The sequence below is a fragment of the Anas platyrhynchos genome, chromosome Z (assembly GCF_047663525.1).
Source record: "Anas platyrhynchos isolate ZD024472 breed Pekin duck chromosome Z, IASCAAS_PekinDuck_T2T, whole genome shotgun sequence".
Taxonomy (NCBI): Eukaryota; Metazoa; Chordata; class Aves; order Anseriformes; family Anatidae; genus Anas; species Anas platyrhynchos.
Window position 1 is genome coordinate 38268718 of NC_092621.1, and position 16579 is coordinate 38285296.

Below are 16579 nucleotides of genomic sequence, written 5' to 3' on the forward strand. Positions count from 1 at the left end.
ATCATTTTCTGTTCAGTATTTCCTGTGTTTTGTTGTCATGACCCCACCGCTATTTGCAATCAGAATGTCCTTCTGGTTGTCTTGTGTGGTCCACTCTGAGATTAGAAACAACGTGTTGGAAAGCCAATTACAATCAAAGGGGTTTTCTTTTGTTGGCTAAGTTTGGGATGAAAATTTGTAAACATTTTTATGAGCCTTCAGTGTAAGGCCCAGATCCAGAAAAGCACTTAGCCATGCATTCTTTGCTTTTATGTGCAGTTGATTAAATGTAAAAGTACATGCCATAGTATGCATTCTGGACTGAATTTACTTGTTTCTAAGAAGCTGACAGGCTCCATTGGTGCTAAGGAGAATCATGTAAAATTTCTCTTCAGTATAACTGAAGATTTTTAATAAGTTCTGTTGTCCCTCTCTAAACTTGGGTCTTTGTGATTTACCCTGCTAGCACTGGTGACTCCTCTTTTTTTGCGTGTGTGGATATCTACAGAGATTTGAGAATATGCTAACAGCAAATATAGTTGAATGAATTACTAGGAAATAATCACAGAGATTCTGCTGTGGCCTGAAATGATACTTTATTCTTAAAAAGTGAAAAAAAAATCTGTGCTATGGAATCTAGATTCTTCTTACACAAGTGGTTTGGGATTAACTGGTAGCTGTCCTCTATAACTGGGCAAGGTGAACTGTTGAGCAGTGAAAGCATTTGAGTTATTTTATTTTTTTGCACAGGACTTCTGTGAATCTTTTTGAAGTGCAGTGATGAAAGTTTTCTTGCAAATTAAATTACTTATAATGCAGTATTCCACAGATTTACAGTCCTGAACACTCAGTCAACAGAGTGGGTAAGAAAAATGTGAAAAGTGAAAATACTAGTTAGTAACAGATGGGCTAGTGCACTGCAGTGGTAGAGGTGTGGAGAACCACAGCACTTCTGTGTTACACGCTGGTCTGCAGTGTAGCCTGAACACAGTGAAACCTCAGAATACCTGGGAATTTGTTGGAAACCTCACACTGCAGTTGTGTTTTATTGCACATAACCCTGTCGTTTTACAATACACTTCTGCCCTATGTGAATCCAAAGTGGCGTTCTTTGTTATGATCAGTTGCTATATTACTTCATACCATAAGCATGCATGCAATGAAAATTGAAGAAGAAAGTTCCTTCCCTGAAAAGCTTATGCAAGGCAGCATGCTGAAGTTGGAACTCTCTTTCACACTGGCAGCAATTTAGTAATCACCATGGTGTGCAGAAATATTGCTGAAGTCCTGTATTTAATGTAGGAATTGTTGAGGCATACAATGATGATACCTGAAAGTCCACCTTAGCTTTTATAGCCCAGGAAAAGATCCCAGGGCAAAGGGTTAAAAAGATAAATTTGCTGACAGGCTCTTCTGAAGCTCTTGTGAAATAGGCTCGAGTGTTAGCTTACAAGAACTCTGGCTGCATTTCAGGTACCTAGTGTACTTGCAAGTTACTTGCTCCATGTCTAGTTAATTTTTAAAAGAGTTTAAGATATTTTAGGATACCCTGCTGAACACTGAGGCTAGATTCTTGTAGTGGCTATGCTAAGGGGAAATTCTTCTTTCCCTCTCTCACTTTGTGTTTGAATAAGTGTTGGTCACATGCTGCCTTATGCTGATTTCTCACAACTTTCACCTGAGAATGGTATCTTCCTTCTTCGCAGGCACTGAAAATCAATTTTAGGTCTTTTCGGTTTTTCTAATTTTGACATGGGTAGTAAAAGTTCTTTACAGGTATTGTGTAGGTATACTGGAGTCCTGGGGCAAAACTATTAGTCCCAGGCTTATCTGTTGCAATTAAATAGGTGTTTGCTTTCAACTCTCCATTTTAAGGGTTACAAAACATTTCTAAATTGGAAACAGAATTATGTGGTGGGTAGCTATATCCCATTTTGCTGAAATTCTGCCCGATCTGCTAAGCTTTGCAAAAATACTGGCTCTAACAGGTAGGATCTTTAGGGATACGCAAATCCTTGAGACATGAAGGACATGAGAGACAAGAGGGAATGGCCTCAAGTTGTGCCAGGGGAGGTTCAGGTTGGCAATGAGGAGACATTTCCTTCTCAGAAAGAGCAGTCAGACATTGGAATGGGTTGCCCAGGGAGCTGGTGGAGTCACCATCCCTGGGGGTGTTCAAGGAAAGGTTGGACATGGCGCTTATGGTTTTGTGGGTTATAGTTTGTGTAGGGGGATGGTTGGGCCAGATGATCTTGGAGATCTTTTCCAACCTTAATGACTCTGTGATTCTGAGAGTTAGAAAAGTTTTTGTGTTTAGTGGATTCTGTGCAGAGCAGAGGTATATGGTGTTTGGTGGTACTTTTCAGCTCTTGAAGTAGTGTTTTGGATAAGACATGAATCAGAGATCATTGCTTTCTCTGTTGTCAGCATTAATTTGCTGCAGTTTAAGAAGTGACTGGATTGTTTTGACTAGTCTCCAACAGAAATGGATTTTTGCCTAAATGAATTAGCCTATTATTTAAAATGTCTAGTCATTATATAATTTATCATTATCTTCCCCTGTCTGCATCTACAGTAAAGACAGTTGTAGCTGTTTGTGGAAGAATTTATTTCAATAATGGATGAAATTATTCTGACACAGAGACATGTGTCTTTTAATTTCCTTTTGTAGGGAATTTGACACTGTCGGGAACAGCATGCTGTTTATGCAGAAAATGTGTATATCTGTGCCTTTCACCCAAAGGGGACGTTAGTACAACTAATGGTACTAAAATATTTGTTTAGTTTTTGCAGTGTAACCTGGTTTCCCTGAGTTTGGTACTCAACCAGAAAACAGTGCTTATTGTCTGGTCTTGAAGGGGCTGAATGTTTCTTGCTGATCTCGGTTGGAAAAGCTAAATCCAGAGCAGGAAAAATGCACCTTAGCCACTGCTTATTGGTTTTTAATTGGTGCAGTGCATCTAAAAGCTCTGATTCTGGCAAGCCCTTTAGGACTTGGTGGACATGGGCAGAAGACAGCAGGAAGAGGAACTGCAGTATTCATCTGAGAGAAGAAAGCAGAGCTGCCTGCGCCCCTGCTCAGTGATGCTGTCGGGCCAGGGGCTGTTGGTGCCACACGTGAACCTGCGTACATGAGGAGTTGCTGAGCCCACCACACTACAGCCCTGGCTCTGGAGGCACCTCGCGGGTGGTGCTGCTGGGCTTTGGAGGGTTGGTTGCCTTTTCAGTAGTCTGGGCTTTTAGGCTGTCTGCTCTCGCTCCCTGTCAAGAAGGGGTTGAAATAAGTAAGTGGTGTGGGTGTTTCTCTGAATTTTACGCTCTTGATCTATTTCTTTACTATTGGAAACCTTAATTTCTTAAACATTCCTTCTGTTTAACCAAATTTGACCTGACAGCATTCCTTTAATACCATATTATGTAAGAATCTCAGACATTAAATATATTGGAGAAGTGATTAAAAGCAGTTTTCTAAAAACTACTCATGTGCCTTAAATTTCAGTGCCAAACTCTTCCTATCCATTGACTGAATCAGGCTAGAAGCCTCTTCTGAGGCAGGGAATACTAAGCAGCAATCCTAATCCTCTGACTGGCAAGAAATGAGAAGGCAAAACTCCCAAATAAAGGTCTTGGGACTTTCTGGAAGGAAAATTGCAGTATAAGCTTGTCTTTTGGTTTTCAGTATATCAGAAAAGAAATTTGTCATTCAGAAATAACATATAGATGTATTTTTGTCTCCTTTAGGATTTGGTGGTAGAAAGGATACATGTTGATACTTGCTGATGTGTATATATATATATATATATATATATATATATATCATTGTAGTGAGAAAAAAAATTTATTTGTTGTTGTTTAATTAAATGATGACAATTTGGAAATGTTTGTCACAGTTTTACGAAAGAAATATACCTTTTTTAAAAATTTATTTATGTAGACAGAGGTCTATATATGTTCACGTGTATGTATACAGAGGTCTTTCAGAAAGCTAGGAACCAAAATCTGACAAGCAGCAGTTGAGAAGTCTCCTCTTTCCTTTCTTACTTGCCCAATGCTGATGTCATGAATGACTGTAAAGAACATGAAGTTTTAAAACCCTTTTTCCAATTATAGTATTAGTTTAGAAACCTTATTAAAGCCTTAGATTAAGAAATGGATATTATTGTTATGGTATAAATTATACATAGGATGGCAGATTTCACCTTCATTTTATATAAAAGTAACAATGAATGTGTTGTATATCATAGTGTTTCAGTTTTGAAACTTATGCTTCACAAGATGAAAGAGGGTGGTACAGACAAATTTCTATTTTATTTTTTCCTATGATTGATTGCAATTTTAATTTGTTATACTTTTAAATAAAACCATCTGTTCAGGAAGTTCATTAAAGACAAAAATGATGAAGAGTTTGGAAACTGTTTTTTGCTATATTTACTTGTTTATCATTACATATGAAAACAAATGTTAAAGTTACAGATGTTTAGGCAGGCTTCATCAGGATTATATGCAAATATGGTATTCAGTCCAAGTATTGCTTTTTTAAATACAAAAAGTACAGGAAGCAAGGAGGTGAAATAGCACAGCATAGCCAACACTTTTTCAAACTCTTTGTGTAAACAAAGAAAAAATTAATGTTGAAATAGCAGTATGGAATAATAATCTATTTCTTTGTAGAGTGGGGTGAAAATTACCACTATTCTATCAACTTTCGTTTGAAATGTTGTTTCTAGCCCTATTTACTGAGAAGCTCTTTCAGGCTGAGAATCCCGAAGTGGAGTTATCTGAGATGTGTTATGCTAGAAGGATTTCTGAGCTACTTGAGTGAGAGACAGCTTTGGTGTATTAGGATTCAAAGGTCAAATTAAATTCACTGTGACCTTGTTCATTTGAAGTAAATGAGAATTTTGTCAATGATCTCTATAGGAGCAAGATTAGATCCATGGCAAATGATCTAAAGCTCACTGGAATCAATAGCATTTTTCCATTAGCTTTGCTAGACCTTAAGCCTGACCCACTGGGATTCAAGTAGCCTGATCAGCTGTGGGATGTGTTGGTCACTGCCCTTACTGCCTCAGTTACCTATGAAAACAGCTGGTTTGATCGAATTGTAAAACATTGCACCAAGCATCCAGAATTTTAAGCATTGTTACTTTTGTCTTAATCCTCTAAGCAAGACACAATCTAAAAAAATAAATGTTTAAAGAAATGTATGTTACTTTAGGAGATGGCTTAGATGTTCAGAAAGCTAATGGTAAAGAAGCCTATACTTCTCCTCTATTAGATACTGTAATTTCAGTTTAACATAGTGTATTGCCATCCTTGCAGACTATAAATTATATTTTGTTTTGAAATAACCACACCAAAAAGTTGTAGTATACCAGATGACCTCTACGCACTTTAAAATTACTGATTTATGTTGTAACTTGTATCATCCTAACAGTGAATTTTGGAGATAAAAACTTAAGACACACTTTTTCAAATGTTTTCATGTTCAGATTATCTGAGCGCCCATGCCTTACTCATTTGGCTGCATGTTTTGCTGTTGGTGCATAGGTTAGTGCAATGCCCTCCTTTTACACTGGTCTGTATTCTCCAGTGCTGGCCTTCACACCTAGAAAGATACCCAGATAACACTTGATCTTCAAAATATGTCATACTGGAGATAAAATAGCTGGAGGGAGGTTGTGTGATGCCAGCAGCTTGTTCAAAAGTATTTCAACTACTGATGTTGTTACTAATCAAAGTGACAGCAAGCAGTGTGATTGTTTTTGTTCTCTCACAAGGCTGAGCACATTGCCCCAGCAAGTGCTGTGAGGCTTGTCCATTACACCCACTCACATTAATGAAAACTTTAGTCAAGTTCATTCTTACCCAAAGCATCCCATAGAACAGAAAGATTTTTTGTTCCCTACTTTTGATTGAAAAGCATTACTTGAAATAGTAATAGACCTCAGAAAAGTCAGAGTCTCAGGGTATTGTAACATTAGAAACATTTCACTGTTTTGCTTGATAGCTCAAACAACTAGAATAAAGTGGCTTGGGAAGCGTGAAACAATTCTAATTACTAACAAGACTACTGTTGAAAGGTTTTTGAGAGCAGTGTGTATCTGCCCTCAAACAATGAAATTTGCTTTGCTGCTTCTCAGTTTTTCCTCAGATTTAATTTCTGTGCCTTGTCTTCAGTAGGCGTCTTTCTAGGATAATTAATTTTCCTTCATGCCCATGCTCTGTCCAGCCCTGAGGATCTTCCACGCTGTTACTTCTTCATTCTAAGCTCAACCAGACACAATTCAATTAGTTACTCCCAGAAGAATACACATGCACATCAATACCAGCAAACTGCTTTTTAATAAACTCTTTCATCTTTATCAGTGGGGTCCTGATTCAGACTACATTAAAATCAAAGAAAGGACTCCCATTAGTCCTGATGGGAGCTGGATCTGAACCTGCCGACAAGCTGATATTTCACCCAGGTAGCTCTTGGCATTCTATAACGAAGTGATTAGTTGTGAGATTATGCAGGGGCATTTAGGGATGTGAAGCTAAAGTAAAAATACCCAAACAGACCAGTTTTATTAGGTATCATAGTTCCATTCGGGAGATAAAAGAGAGATACTACTCTCTTTTGTAAGAATTGTTTGTAAAATGTTTCCTTCATACAATTGTTATAAATGGCTCAGGATTCAAATTAGGATTAAATAAAAAAATAGGATTTATTAAAAGAATATAAAGGAATAGAGGTAAGCAAACAGCGCTGGGTGCACCGGGAGTCTCCGCTCCACCAGGACGCACACCAGTTACATCAAGCAGCTGATTTTTATGCACCTAGACTAATACATATTCATTACTACTTCTAAAAAAAATAGATTATTATAATTAGCTTCCGGGGTCCAGTTCCTCCTACTGGAGCATGCGCATCAGTCTCCTCTGGGGGTCTCTAGGGGTCTTTCATGCTGAAGGCTCGTAGTCTTCCTCTCACCCTTTGTACTCACTCGGCACTATTCCAAGTTTATGGAACACTCTCTGTACACTCTCCGCAGGTCTTGTCTCCCAACCGTCCTTCAGCTTCTCTTTCCTTCCTCTTAATCTCTTGGCCCCCCCTGGCCAGATACCAAGGATCCACATAGTATCTCATAACAGTCACCAGCAGTCACCAGTTATTATCAGTTGTTCTGAGACTCCCAAACAGGTTGACGACTCACGAGCAATTAAAACATTCTTTCCCAGCTATTCACAGTCATCTATATAACATCTATAGCAGTGTTAAATCAATCTCGAAGAAGACAGAAAAAAACTGTAACTGTTAGAACTAGAAGTCAGGAATAACAAAAGCAAACAGGTTCATAAATTTAAGGAGTGTTTTCTGAAGACTTGATAAATTGACTGGAATGAGGGGGAGACTGGGACACACTGCATCTGTGGTTCAAGAATTAAACTGCCAGTGCAGGGCCCAGAGGCAGACAGGATTCAAACAGAATTATTCTTTATGGACACAAATTTATGGACACGAATTGGAATTGTTAAAACATTCCTCACACAATGAATTAGAAAAGAATTCAATTCATGAGAGTAGCTGTAATTCAGCTGATTAAGAGCAGTGCTAGGACCATTTTTATGGTTGGAGTTCAGCAAATAATTCTTACAAAAGAGAGTATCTCTCTTTTTAAGTATGGAGACAAGCACTTACCATAAATATTTTTGCAAGGTAGACATATTGCATAGGAATAATCAATTGTAAGCATCAAAAGTGAATAAGGAGTCAACATTTATAATTTGATTGCTGTATGCCTTGTAAGCCTAATCATAAAGCAGGACCTTATTCTGCTACCAGACCCGTCCTGGAGGGCTTACCATGTAAGTAGAAGATAGACAATACATAGACAAAGAGTAATACGGACATGAGAAACAAGGCAATAATGATCAGTATAATTGTATTTACTTTTAATGATAAAATATCTGTCCGTTGCATGTTTTATTATGGTGGCAGTTCCATTTAGCTGCAAAAACAAAACAAACAAACAACAAACAAACAAACAAACAAATAAACCTTCATTTTGTTTTAGTATTTACTAAATTCAGGCCTGGAGATTTCGAAGTTCGACATCCAGAAATCAGTCATTGTTTTCAGGGATTTTGATTCTGATAGGCCAGAATAGAAAGAGGTTCCCAGAATTACAAAATGTTAGGGATTGGAAGGGACCTTGAAAGATCATTTCACTCCCAGTGAGATTCTTTTAAAAAAAAATCTGTATACCACAGCGACTGTTCAATTCATTCAACTGCAACAGCCTTCACTGAGGCAATGTCCCTATGGAGAAACCCCACCTAATACCACTGTAAGCAGTAGGTTCAGTCTTTGGTCCTTGTCTTTTGTATTTCATTATAGGCCTAGTTCAGTAAACATGTAACCAGGATGCATCAGTTCTGAACTCTGATAATAATAAGAAGGAGTCAACAATCACTTTCAGGCAAAAAGAAAATACTGCATTTTTGCACATTTTCAGGTTTAGTAAAATTGTCACTTAATAGTTTTCTTGCAAGTCAGAAGTAATGTGCAGTCCTTTAAATAGCCCTAATTTATCCTTGCCACTTTCTCTGTTATGAGATATTCTCTGTATGTTATGAGATATTTCTCTGTATGTGATATTCTAAATCATTCTCATGTTTATTACTGAGGGGTGGGAATAAATTTTATAGTTCATCTTTCCATGGAGCTTAGTAAAACTTGGGAGTGAAGGACTAGGACTATTGAGAGCTGAAGGTTAATCTCATAGAATTTGCTACCACCTGACACTGTGATAGGAATCATTCGGAATTATGTATAGCAATGTAGACTTTGTAAAGCATTTTTTGGCAATGTGTTCTGAAGTTAAGGAATACAATTATATTTGCAATGTCTTTTCAGTCCCCCAAATCTTGGATTGAAGAAGTCTTCAGTAAAAGAGAATGTGCAAACTTCATTCCCAATTTAAAAGATGCTCACAGGTAACACAATGAATTTCATTTTCTTTCTGTTAACATTTAGAAAGAATTAGCATACGCTTTTATGGGTGTTTTGTGAAGTTTAGATGCAGTTCTTTGCAGTTTTGCAATGCTGCAGTGGCGATTGCTCCATTTTTAAGTACATCTCAGCAGTCCATTTTAAATGATGCTCTTTGCTTCATCTGTGGGAGTGTTGCATGGGGTTTGAGCAACCTGGTGTAGTCCCTGCCCATGGGGTTGGAACTAGGTGATCTTTAAAGTCCCCTCCATCCCAAACTATTCTGTTTCTACAATACTGTTTGGATTAGAAGTGACCTTCCTTTCCTTCCTAGGCATCTGGCTTTCAGTCCAGTAACCAGAACTGTGGTATGGCATCCAACTGAAAGAGAAAAAAGTGTCATGCTTCTAATATTGCACTACCATTGCACAGGAATTCTTAATCCTGTTCTACTGTTTTTTCCCTTCCTCAAAATAATGTCTGCTGTTTATCAAAGTTCTGAGTTACAGGTTTCTGCTCAGGCTGGCATAGAGCATGAAAAGAGTAAAGAAAAGATGAAATCCTCAACCTATTCTTTAGGAACTGAGAAGCAAAACATGATTTGGCATTCTAAACTCTATATCTAGTGGATGGTGTTGCCTAAATATACTCAGTGAAAACACATTTTGAGGGTGTAAACTTGTAATTTGGGTAGTATTGTTCTGAACACATGGATTGTGTACAGTAGATGAGAAGGAAGACTCATCTATGAAATGCAGATATAATGTATATTCTGAGATGTAAAATCCCAAACAAATCAGTGAAGTTACCCAGTAGTTCTTTCAAGGGTGAATGCAGAAGAACACAACCTTTAATTCTGCTAATAAGAATTTTATTAATTGTGAATTGATATTTTATGAATATAATTACAGATGTTTTCTTTTATACATGCATGTATCAATTATCCATCTTTATTACAGATGTCCATCAGGATGCCAGGTGTGCCAGAATTTAATCAGGTAAGAGTGCATAAATATTTATCTATGATTTTTCTAATGACCTAAAACCAGCAATAGATATTCCTCGTCTATGAAACAATGACAGCAAAAATATCCTTCCTCTTACGATGTCAGAAAAGAATTTCTGGGAACCTGGTGGAGACATTTAACCTCAAACCTACATAAAATAATTGTAGGGAAAACTTTAACGTGCTCCCAGTAAAAAAAAAAAAAATATCCAAATAACTTAAGTATGTGAGTTTGTCTTAATCTTTTCCTGATGAATGAAAGACAGAAATGTGATGTTAACATGGGAAACAATTCCGGCTATATCCTGGATGATACAAAGGAGAGAGAGAGGAAAGCAATGGAAAACAGTAAGAATGAGGGAAAGAGCAGAAACAAAATAAAGGGAGAAGAAATATCCCTGATGATAGGATTTCATCTGCTCTGCACTGGGCATTCTGAGCCCCTGCCTTCAGGAAGTAACAAAAATCACATTATTTTGGTGGTTTTAGCTGGTGTGTTGATTTTTCAGACAGCTAATATTTGTGCCTTATATTAACTAGTTGTTTTCAATCCAACATTTTTAGTTCAGCTAGTGTTCCCAAACTGCTTTTAGTATTGTTTATGGTTATAAACTAGAAGCTTTTTGAATGAACATTTAATTTTTCCTTGCTATTTGTTTTGCATTAAAGGCCTTTGAAAGCTGAAGCACCAGAAAACAATGTTTCCAATAACTAAGGACTAGTAAGCTGATGCAAAATGATTCTGTCATCTGCATGAGCTTGACTATTTTCTTTTTTATGAAATGTTTCGCATTTTGCAGTTGGACAAGATGATCTCTGAAGGTCCTTTCCAACTGTTCTGTTCTGTTCTGTTCTATTCTATTCTATTCGATTCGATTCGATTCGATTCTAATTTTGTTTTGCTTCTTAGTCTTGTATGAAACAAGAATCACATTTTCCAAAAAGCAAATAAAATACTGCTCTAAATCATATGATTGCAAATGGATTTGTAAGTAAAGCAAACATTCTGTGCAGTGTTAGTTCAGAAAGGGTCAACTCTCTCTATCTGATACCTGTCCATAAAGAATGGTTGTATGCATATTTTGCTTTAGAACAGAAGAAAGGAGATCCAAAGATTTTTTTGCAAATGTTCTAGAAGTAGAAAGAAAGCTAAAGTTGACTTGCACTTCCAAGATGGTTATTCCTTTGCGGCCAGGTGGGCTAAGTAAAGCAGTATTTATAATTTCATGGTTTAATCCACTCTAAATCAGGACCACAGCAGTTCTGTAGTTCTGTGCAACCTCTCTCACCTTGCTCTTAGGGCGACCATATTGTTAGTTGGTCTTGGAATCTCATTAGGATGGAAATTAATCTAGAGGAAAATAAAAAAAAAAAAAGCTTTCCACCAAATCAGCCACCTAATGAACCATTATTTAGTTGCATGAATGCTAATATTATGGCAGGAGAAGGAGGAAGAGAAAATGGAAATATGCACCCCAGGGGATGGGTTTATTTTTTCTCTTTCACTTTTCTCTGTTAAGAGATCCCATACCTTTGGATTTTTACTTTTCATCTTGTAGTTGTTTATTTTACTATCTGTTGAGCATTTTCCTGTGGATCCTCTCTCTATACATGCAGAATGTGTGTGGGTGTCTGATGTTCATTTCAGTCAGCCATTCAGTCACGCAAGTACATTTCCCCAAATTTTAACTCTTCTTTTCTACTTGTGTATCTTATGATGCACTCCAAGCTTTATTTGAGAAGAATTTATCTTAACAAGAATAAGTCATTTTCACCTTAGTGCTATAACTGTTTATATAGTATTTATTAGGTCAGCAATGAAGTCAGGTTTAGGCCTCTTGAGATCTGTGATTTTCCACTCAGTCCAAAACTGACGTCAGTGTACTTGATGCCTGTTACAATTTGACCTAATATCACAGGCAATTGAAATCTCTTAATGATTTCTTATTTGCAAAGAACTTCCAAGGTTTGAGGTTTATGATTGAGTTACACAACTATTTGCTAATACTAAGTAGAATAACTCCATGAAGTAGTTTTTAATGACATTTGATAAACTCACTAGCACACTTGTTTGTCCATTCTTTCCTGGTGTGTTGAAATGCCTCTTCAGTGCAGTGCTATCAAATACATGCCAGAAAGCACCTAGACCAGTCTCACTATGTGAATATTCAGAAGCATAGTGCCATAATTCTGAATCCTTACATATCTGAGGTGCTCTCACAAATCGTCTCTATATTTGACCATTTAGGCACATTTAAGGCTGCATCAAAAGAAGCATGGCCAGCAGGTCCAAGGAGGTGATTCTACCCCTCTACTCCCCTCTCATGAAGCTCCCCCTGGAATACTGTGCTCAGCCCTGGGACCCACAGAAAGTTAGGGTCCTGATGGAGCAGGTCCAGAGGAGTGCCACAGGGATGATCAGAGAGCTAGAGCACCTCTACTATTGAAGAGAGGCTGAGAGAGCTGGGGTAGTCTGATCTATAGAAGAGAAGGCTCTGGGGAGACCTTACAGAGGCCTTCTAGTATGTAAAGAGGGCCCACAGGAAAGATGGGAAATCTCCTTATCAGGGAGTGTAATGATAGGACAAGGGGTAATGGTTTTAAACTGAAAGAGGGTAGATACTAGATTAGATATAAGGTAGAAATTTTTCATAATGAGGTTGGTTTCCTAGACAGGTTTCCTAGAGAAGTTGTGGTTGCCCCACCCCTGGAAGTGTTCAAGGCCTGGTCTAGTGGGTGGCACCCCTGCTGATGGTAGGGGGGATTGGAACTGGGTGATCTTTAAGTTCCCTTCAATTCCAAACCATTCTGTGATTCTGTGAATTTTTGGGCACTGTCTCTGAAGCGCTGCCTTCAAGGACACTGGACCTTGTAGTGTACTTACTACAGTTACTTCAGTAATAACCCTCGAGGTTTCTCCTTTTTGTTTTAAGTGTGATTTTCCAGGGGCGTGCTTTTGTGTTACTACCATTGCTCCCTTCTTTGCTAGTAGCTTGGTGAGCCTTTTGGACAAAGACAGTAGAGTTGTTGCTGGCACTTTGAAACTATGCTTGCGACATATTCATACTATCATAGGAAAATGCAGGCAGGCAGGGTCTTGAGGAGGTCCCCAGCCCAGAGCGGGCTCAGTTTGGGCTCAGGCTGGGCTGCTCAGGCCTTTACCCATCTGGAATGTGAATGCTCAGGTCACAGAGGCCCGACCTGCTTGGGCACCAGCTCCACAGCTGGACTATCCTGGTGGGGAAAAGGCTTCTCCTCGTCTCCATCCTGAGTGCCTCGAGCCTCATCCCGTGCCCTGCCTTCCACCTTCCTGCCAGGCACCGCTGGTCAGAGCCTGGCCATATCTCCTCCATCCCCTCCAGCTTCCCCTTTTCCTGGCTGAACCGGCCCCACTTCACAGCCTCGCCACGCAGGGCAAGGCCTCCAGCACCACCGCCTTGGTGCTTCCCCTCCCTCCTGCCTGTTTGTGGGTGTCCTCCCCTTGGACTGCAGCATCCCAGCCCAGACACAAGGTACTGGGGAGCTGTGCCTGGTGCCCAGCTGGAGAGATGTAAATGGCATCCCCGGCTCTCCTCTCATCCCTGGGGTTTAACCCACAGAGGGCGGTCAGGTGGGACAGGCATGATTTATCCTTGGTGAGCTCTCACTGACTGCTCCTGGTCACTGCCTTCTCCCTCATGTGCCCAGACATGGGCTCCAGGAGGTATCGCTCCACGATCTCACCCAGGACTGAAGGGAGGCCAGCCGGCCTGCAGTTCCTCAGGTTGGAACTGCAGTTTTGAAGACAGGTGTGGCATTTGCCTCTCTCCAGCTGATCTCCATGAGCCTTTCAGAGCTGATGGAGAGTAGCCATACAAGAGCATTAGCCAGCTCCATTAGCACCCTGTGATGCAGCCCAATGGGTCCCAGGGTATGTGGCTCCAGAGCTCCTAAGTAATCCCTGGCTCAAAGACTAACCCTGGTTGTGAGCTCCTCTCCTCCTTGAGCCCTGTAGCAATGCACACAGCACAAAAGTTTACAGAAAAGCAAAGCAAAACAGATGTGTGTGATGTTGTGCTTTGGTTTCCTCACCTTTTCAGAGAACCTCTTGTCTTGCCTTTTGAACACTTAAATCAGGAAGGCCTTAGCACCTGGTCTGTCCCTGCTAGTTGGTTGAAGATCCTGAGCATGCCAGCATGTGGCAGAGTATGAGCTGCTTGGAAATACAGGACCCTTTGTGTTCATACCTCTTATTACAGTAATCGCTGAGGTAAAAGCAGGTGTATGTACCCTAACCTGCACGTGTTTGGTCCACGTGCAGTTCCTTCATTGTCTGCTGAATGTAGCTGAACTGTTCTGAGTGCAGCTCACCTGTGGGCATATTTGCATCTAAGCATTAAGTATGCAGTGCTAATGCTCTTAATTACTAAAACTGTTCAATGCTCATTGGGCCTCTCAGTTTCAAGGTTACTGCACTGATCTGTCATGCCAGATAGTTGGTTGCTTTCTATAGGATCTCTGCTTTAAAAAGGAAGGTTGCTCTGTCTCTTGCTGCTGTGGAAAGTACTGTTAATGTGACCCTGCATGGAGCAGTAATGTGAGATAGTCATTCTGTGCTCATATTTGATCATGTAGTTCTTACTCTGTAGACTGAAATTAATTCAGATTTTAGAAAATTTAATGCAGTGATAATGAACCTGATTGCTTTTCAGTGCTGCTTTTCCAAGCACTGACCTGTGCTGAGTTGGACTGTGTAATGTGGTATAGTAAGTAATTAAAGTTAATGTAGTATTTAGGTGGGACTACCTATTGGCTCACTGTCTTCCAGAATGACTCCTGCATAAATGGGTTTGTTATGGTGAGACCACTCCAGGAGCAGAATGGAGACAACAAGATATTTTCAGGACCAAAATGAATAAGGATAATAAGGATACTCTTACTCATTTTTCATCTGGAGATCTCTCTGTTTTTGTTTTGTTTTGTTTTGTTTTTTGGACATCTTACTGTCTCATACCCTGGAGTCCCCAGAAGAGCAAAAGAATGAGGAAAAAAAATGGAGCAAGGAGGCAAATACCTTACATGTAAGGAAATATGCCTTCTGAAGACCAGTCAAAGCTATTTCTTTTTTCTGGTTCTTCCTCTGTGGTACATGGGCAGAGCCATAAACATGTATAGTCATTACCCTCATGTCCTTTGCAGGCAGATGTTATCCAAGGCTGTTTTGCTTGTGTTATCTGGCTTTGCAGCTACATTTCTCTGAAACACTTTTAGAGCAGGTATGCCTCTGTAGCAACTCTCAATGAAGTCTGAGTCCATGTGCTATTTGACAGTACTCACAAGGTCTGCAATGATCTTCCATCTGTGTTGAACCCATGCAGTTTCCTGAAATAGTCATTTCATTGTGTATCTGTAAATGTTTTGGTGTGACTGGCTTATTCTCCAAGTTCCAGCTTGGATACTTTTTGTCTAGTTCATGAACCTTGACCTGGATGGCCTCTGAGGAGTCTGAATTACAGCATGTTTTGATTTTGGGGTCATCAGAATAAGGTTTCTAGATCAGTAGCTAGTTTCATCAGCTCTTGTGCCTGCTCTGCTATGTCCTGTTTTGTTTTGATTTATTTTATATTTTATTTTATTTTAATAAACCCATAACTGTAGGAGGCTTCCTTCTCCAGTTTGCTTAGTTGACTTCCTTAATTTGCTTAGAGCTTTTTTTTTTTAATGTATTTATCTTTCACGAGTTAGTTTACACTCATCTACACAAAAAATAGTCTCTCTTTCTGAGTTTTTCAGGGTTTTGCAGATCAAGTTTACATCTAGCTTGCACCTAGATTCACAAGGAATGCATCAGAGTCCGAAGGCAGTGTTTTGACTGAATTTGGGCTTTTGGAGGTTATTTGTTATTTTACAGAGTAAAGGGGAAGAATTTATCTCCATTTCCCAGAGCATGTTAATATTTGAAATGTCTAAAGGAAAACTGGAGTGTCAGATGTCACTGTGAATACATCAAATTTACCTTTGTAGAACAGGCTGGAGCCTGTTGGAGCCTGTATGACAGTAATACTGATTGAATTTGGAGTCTAGGTTATTCATCCTGTTGCAAACCTTAAATGCTAACTGAGCTTCTGCTAAATTTCTCATAATGTTGCACTTAATTTATTTTGTATATTTACTTTGCTGATGTCCAAGGGTTAGTACAATGGTCTCTCTAGACTGAGGGTTGCTCCTTTCCTCTCAGATAATGACTGTAACTACTAGATCTTTCTTCAGTACCTAGAATAACCTCTGGTAATAATCATAGCAAATCTCGGTGTCCTAAGATATTCCTCTGAAATTTCACAAGACCAGTAAATCTCAGGTCAAAATTAATTTATGGGTAAACTGTCAAACTGTTAGCAGTGTTCTCAAGACAGAGAACAAGTCATGTATCTAGTAAAGCATGTATATTTAATTCAATATAATTTTGTCATTTCTGAGATTTTTTTAGCTGAGCTCCTTTTTATTTTATTTGGTGTCGGAGAGATACTCTTCTTTGCAGGAAAACTATGTGGGCTATTTTAGTGATGATCCTAGAGCTGGGCACAAGTGTGTATAGTATAAATTTGTCTCGTTATATCTAATCTCTTTATCTGACCTCT

General features: G+C 39.1%; 1 protein-coding gene across 9 annotated transcripts in view; it reads left to right on the forward strand.

Moving 5' to 3' along the window:
• TRPM6 (transient receptor potential cation channel subfamily M member 6) overlaps positions 1 to 16579 on the forward strand; it is a 98705-nt gene that overhangs the window by 16327 nt on the left and 65799 nt on the right. For 8 of the 9 annotated variants that reach the window (XR_005261844.2, XR_005261845.2, XM_038171250.2 and 5 more), the window contains 2 exons: positions 8882 to 8961; positions 9916 to 9954. Coding sequence is in view for 7 of the 9 variants with exons in the window: in XM_038171250.2 (XP_038027178.2) it covers positions 8882 to 8961; positions 9916 to 9954 (119 nt within the window). In the remaining 2 variants the exon portion in view is untranslated. Of the gene's footprint in view, positions 1 to 8881; positions 8962 to 9915; positions 9955 to 14511; positions 15023 to 16579 lie in introns of those variants that run through there. The other variant, XM_072031541.1, reaches the window with a different exon arrangement.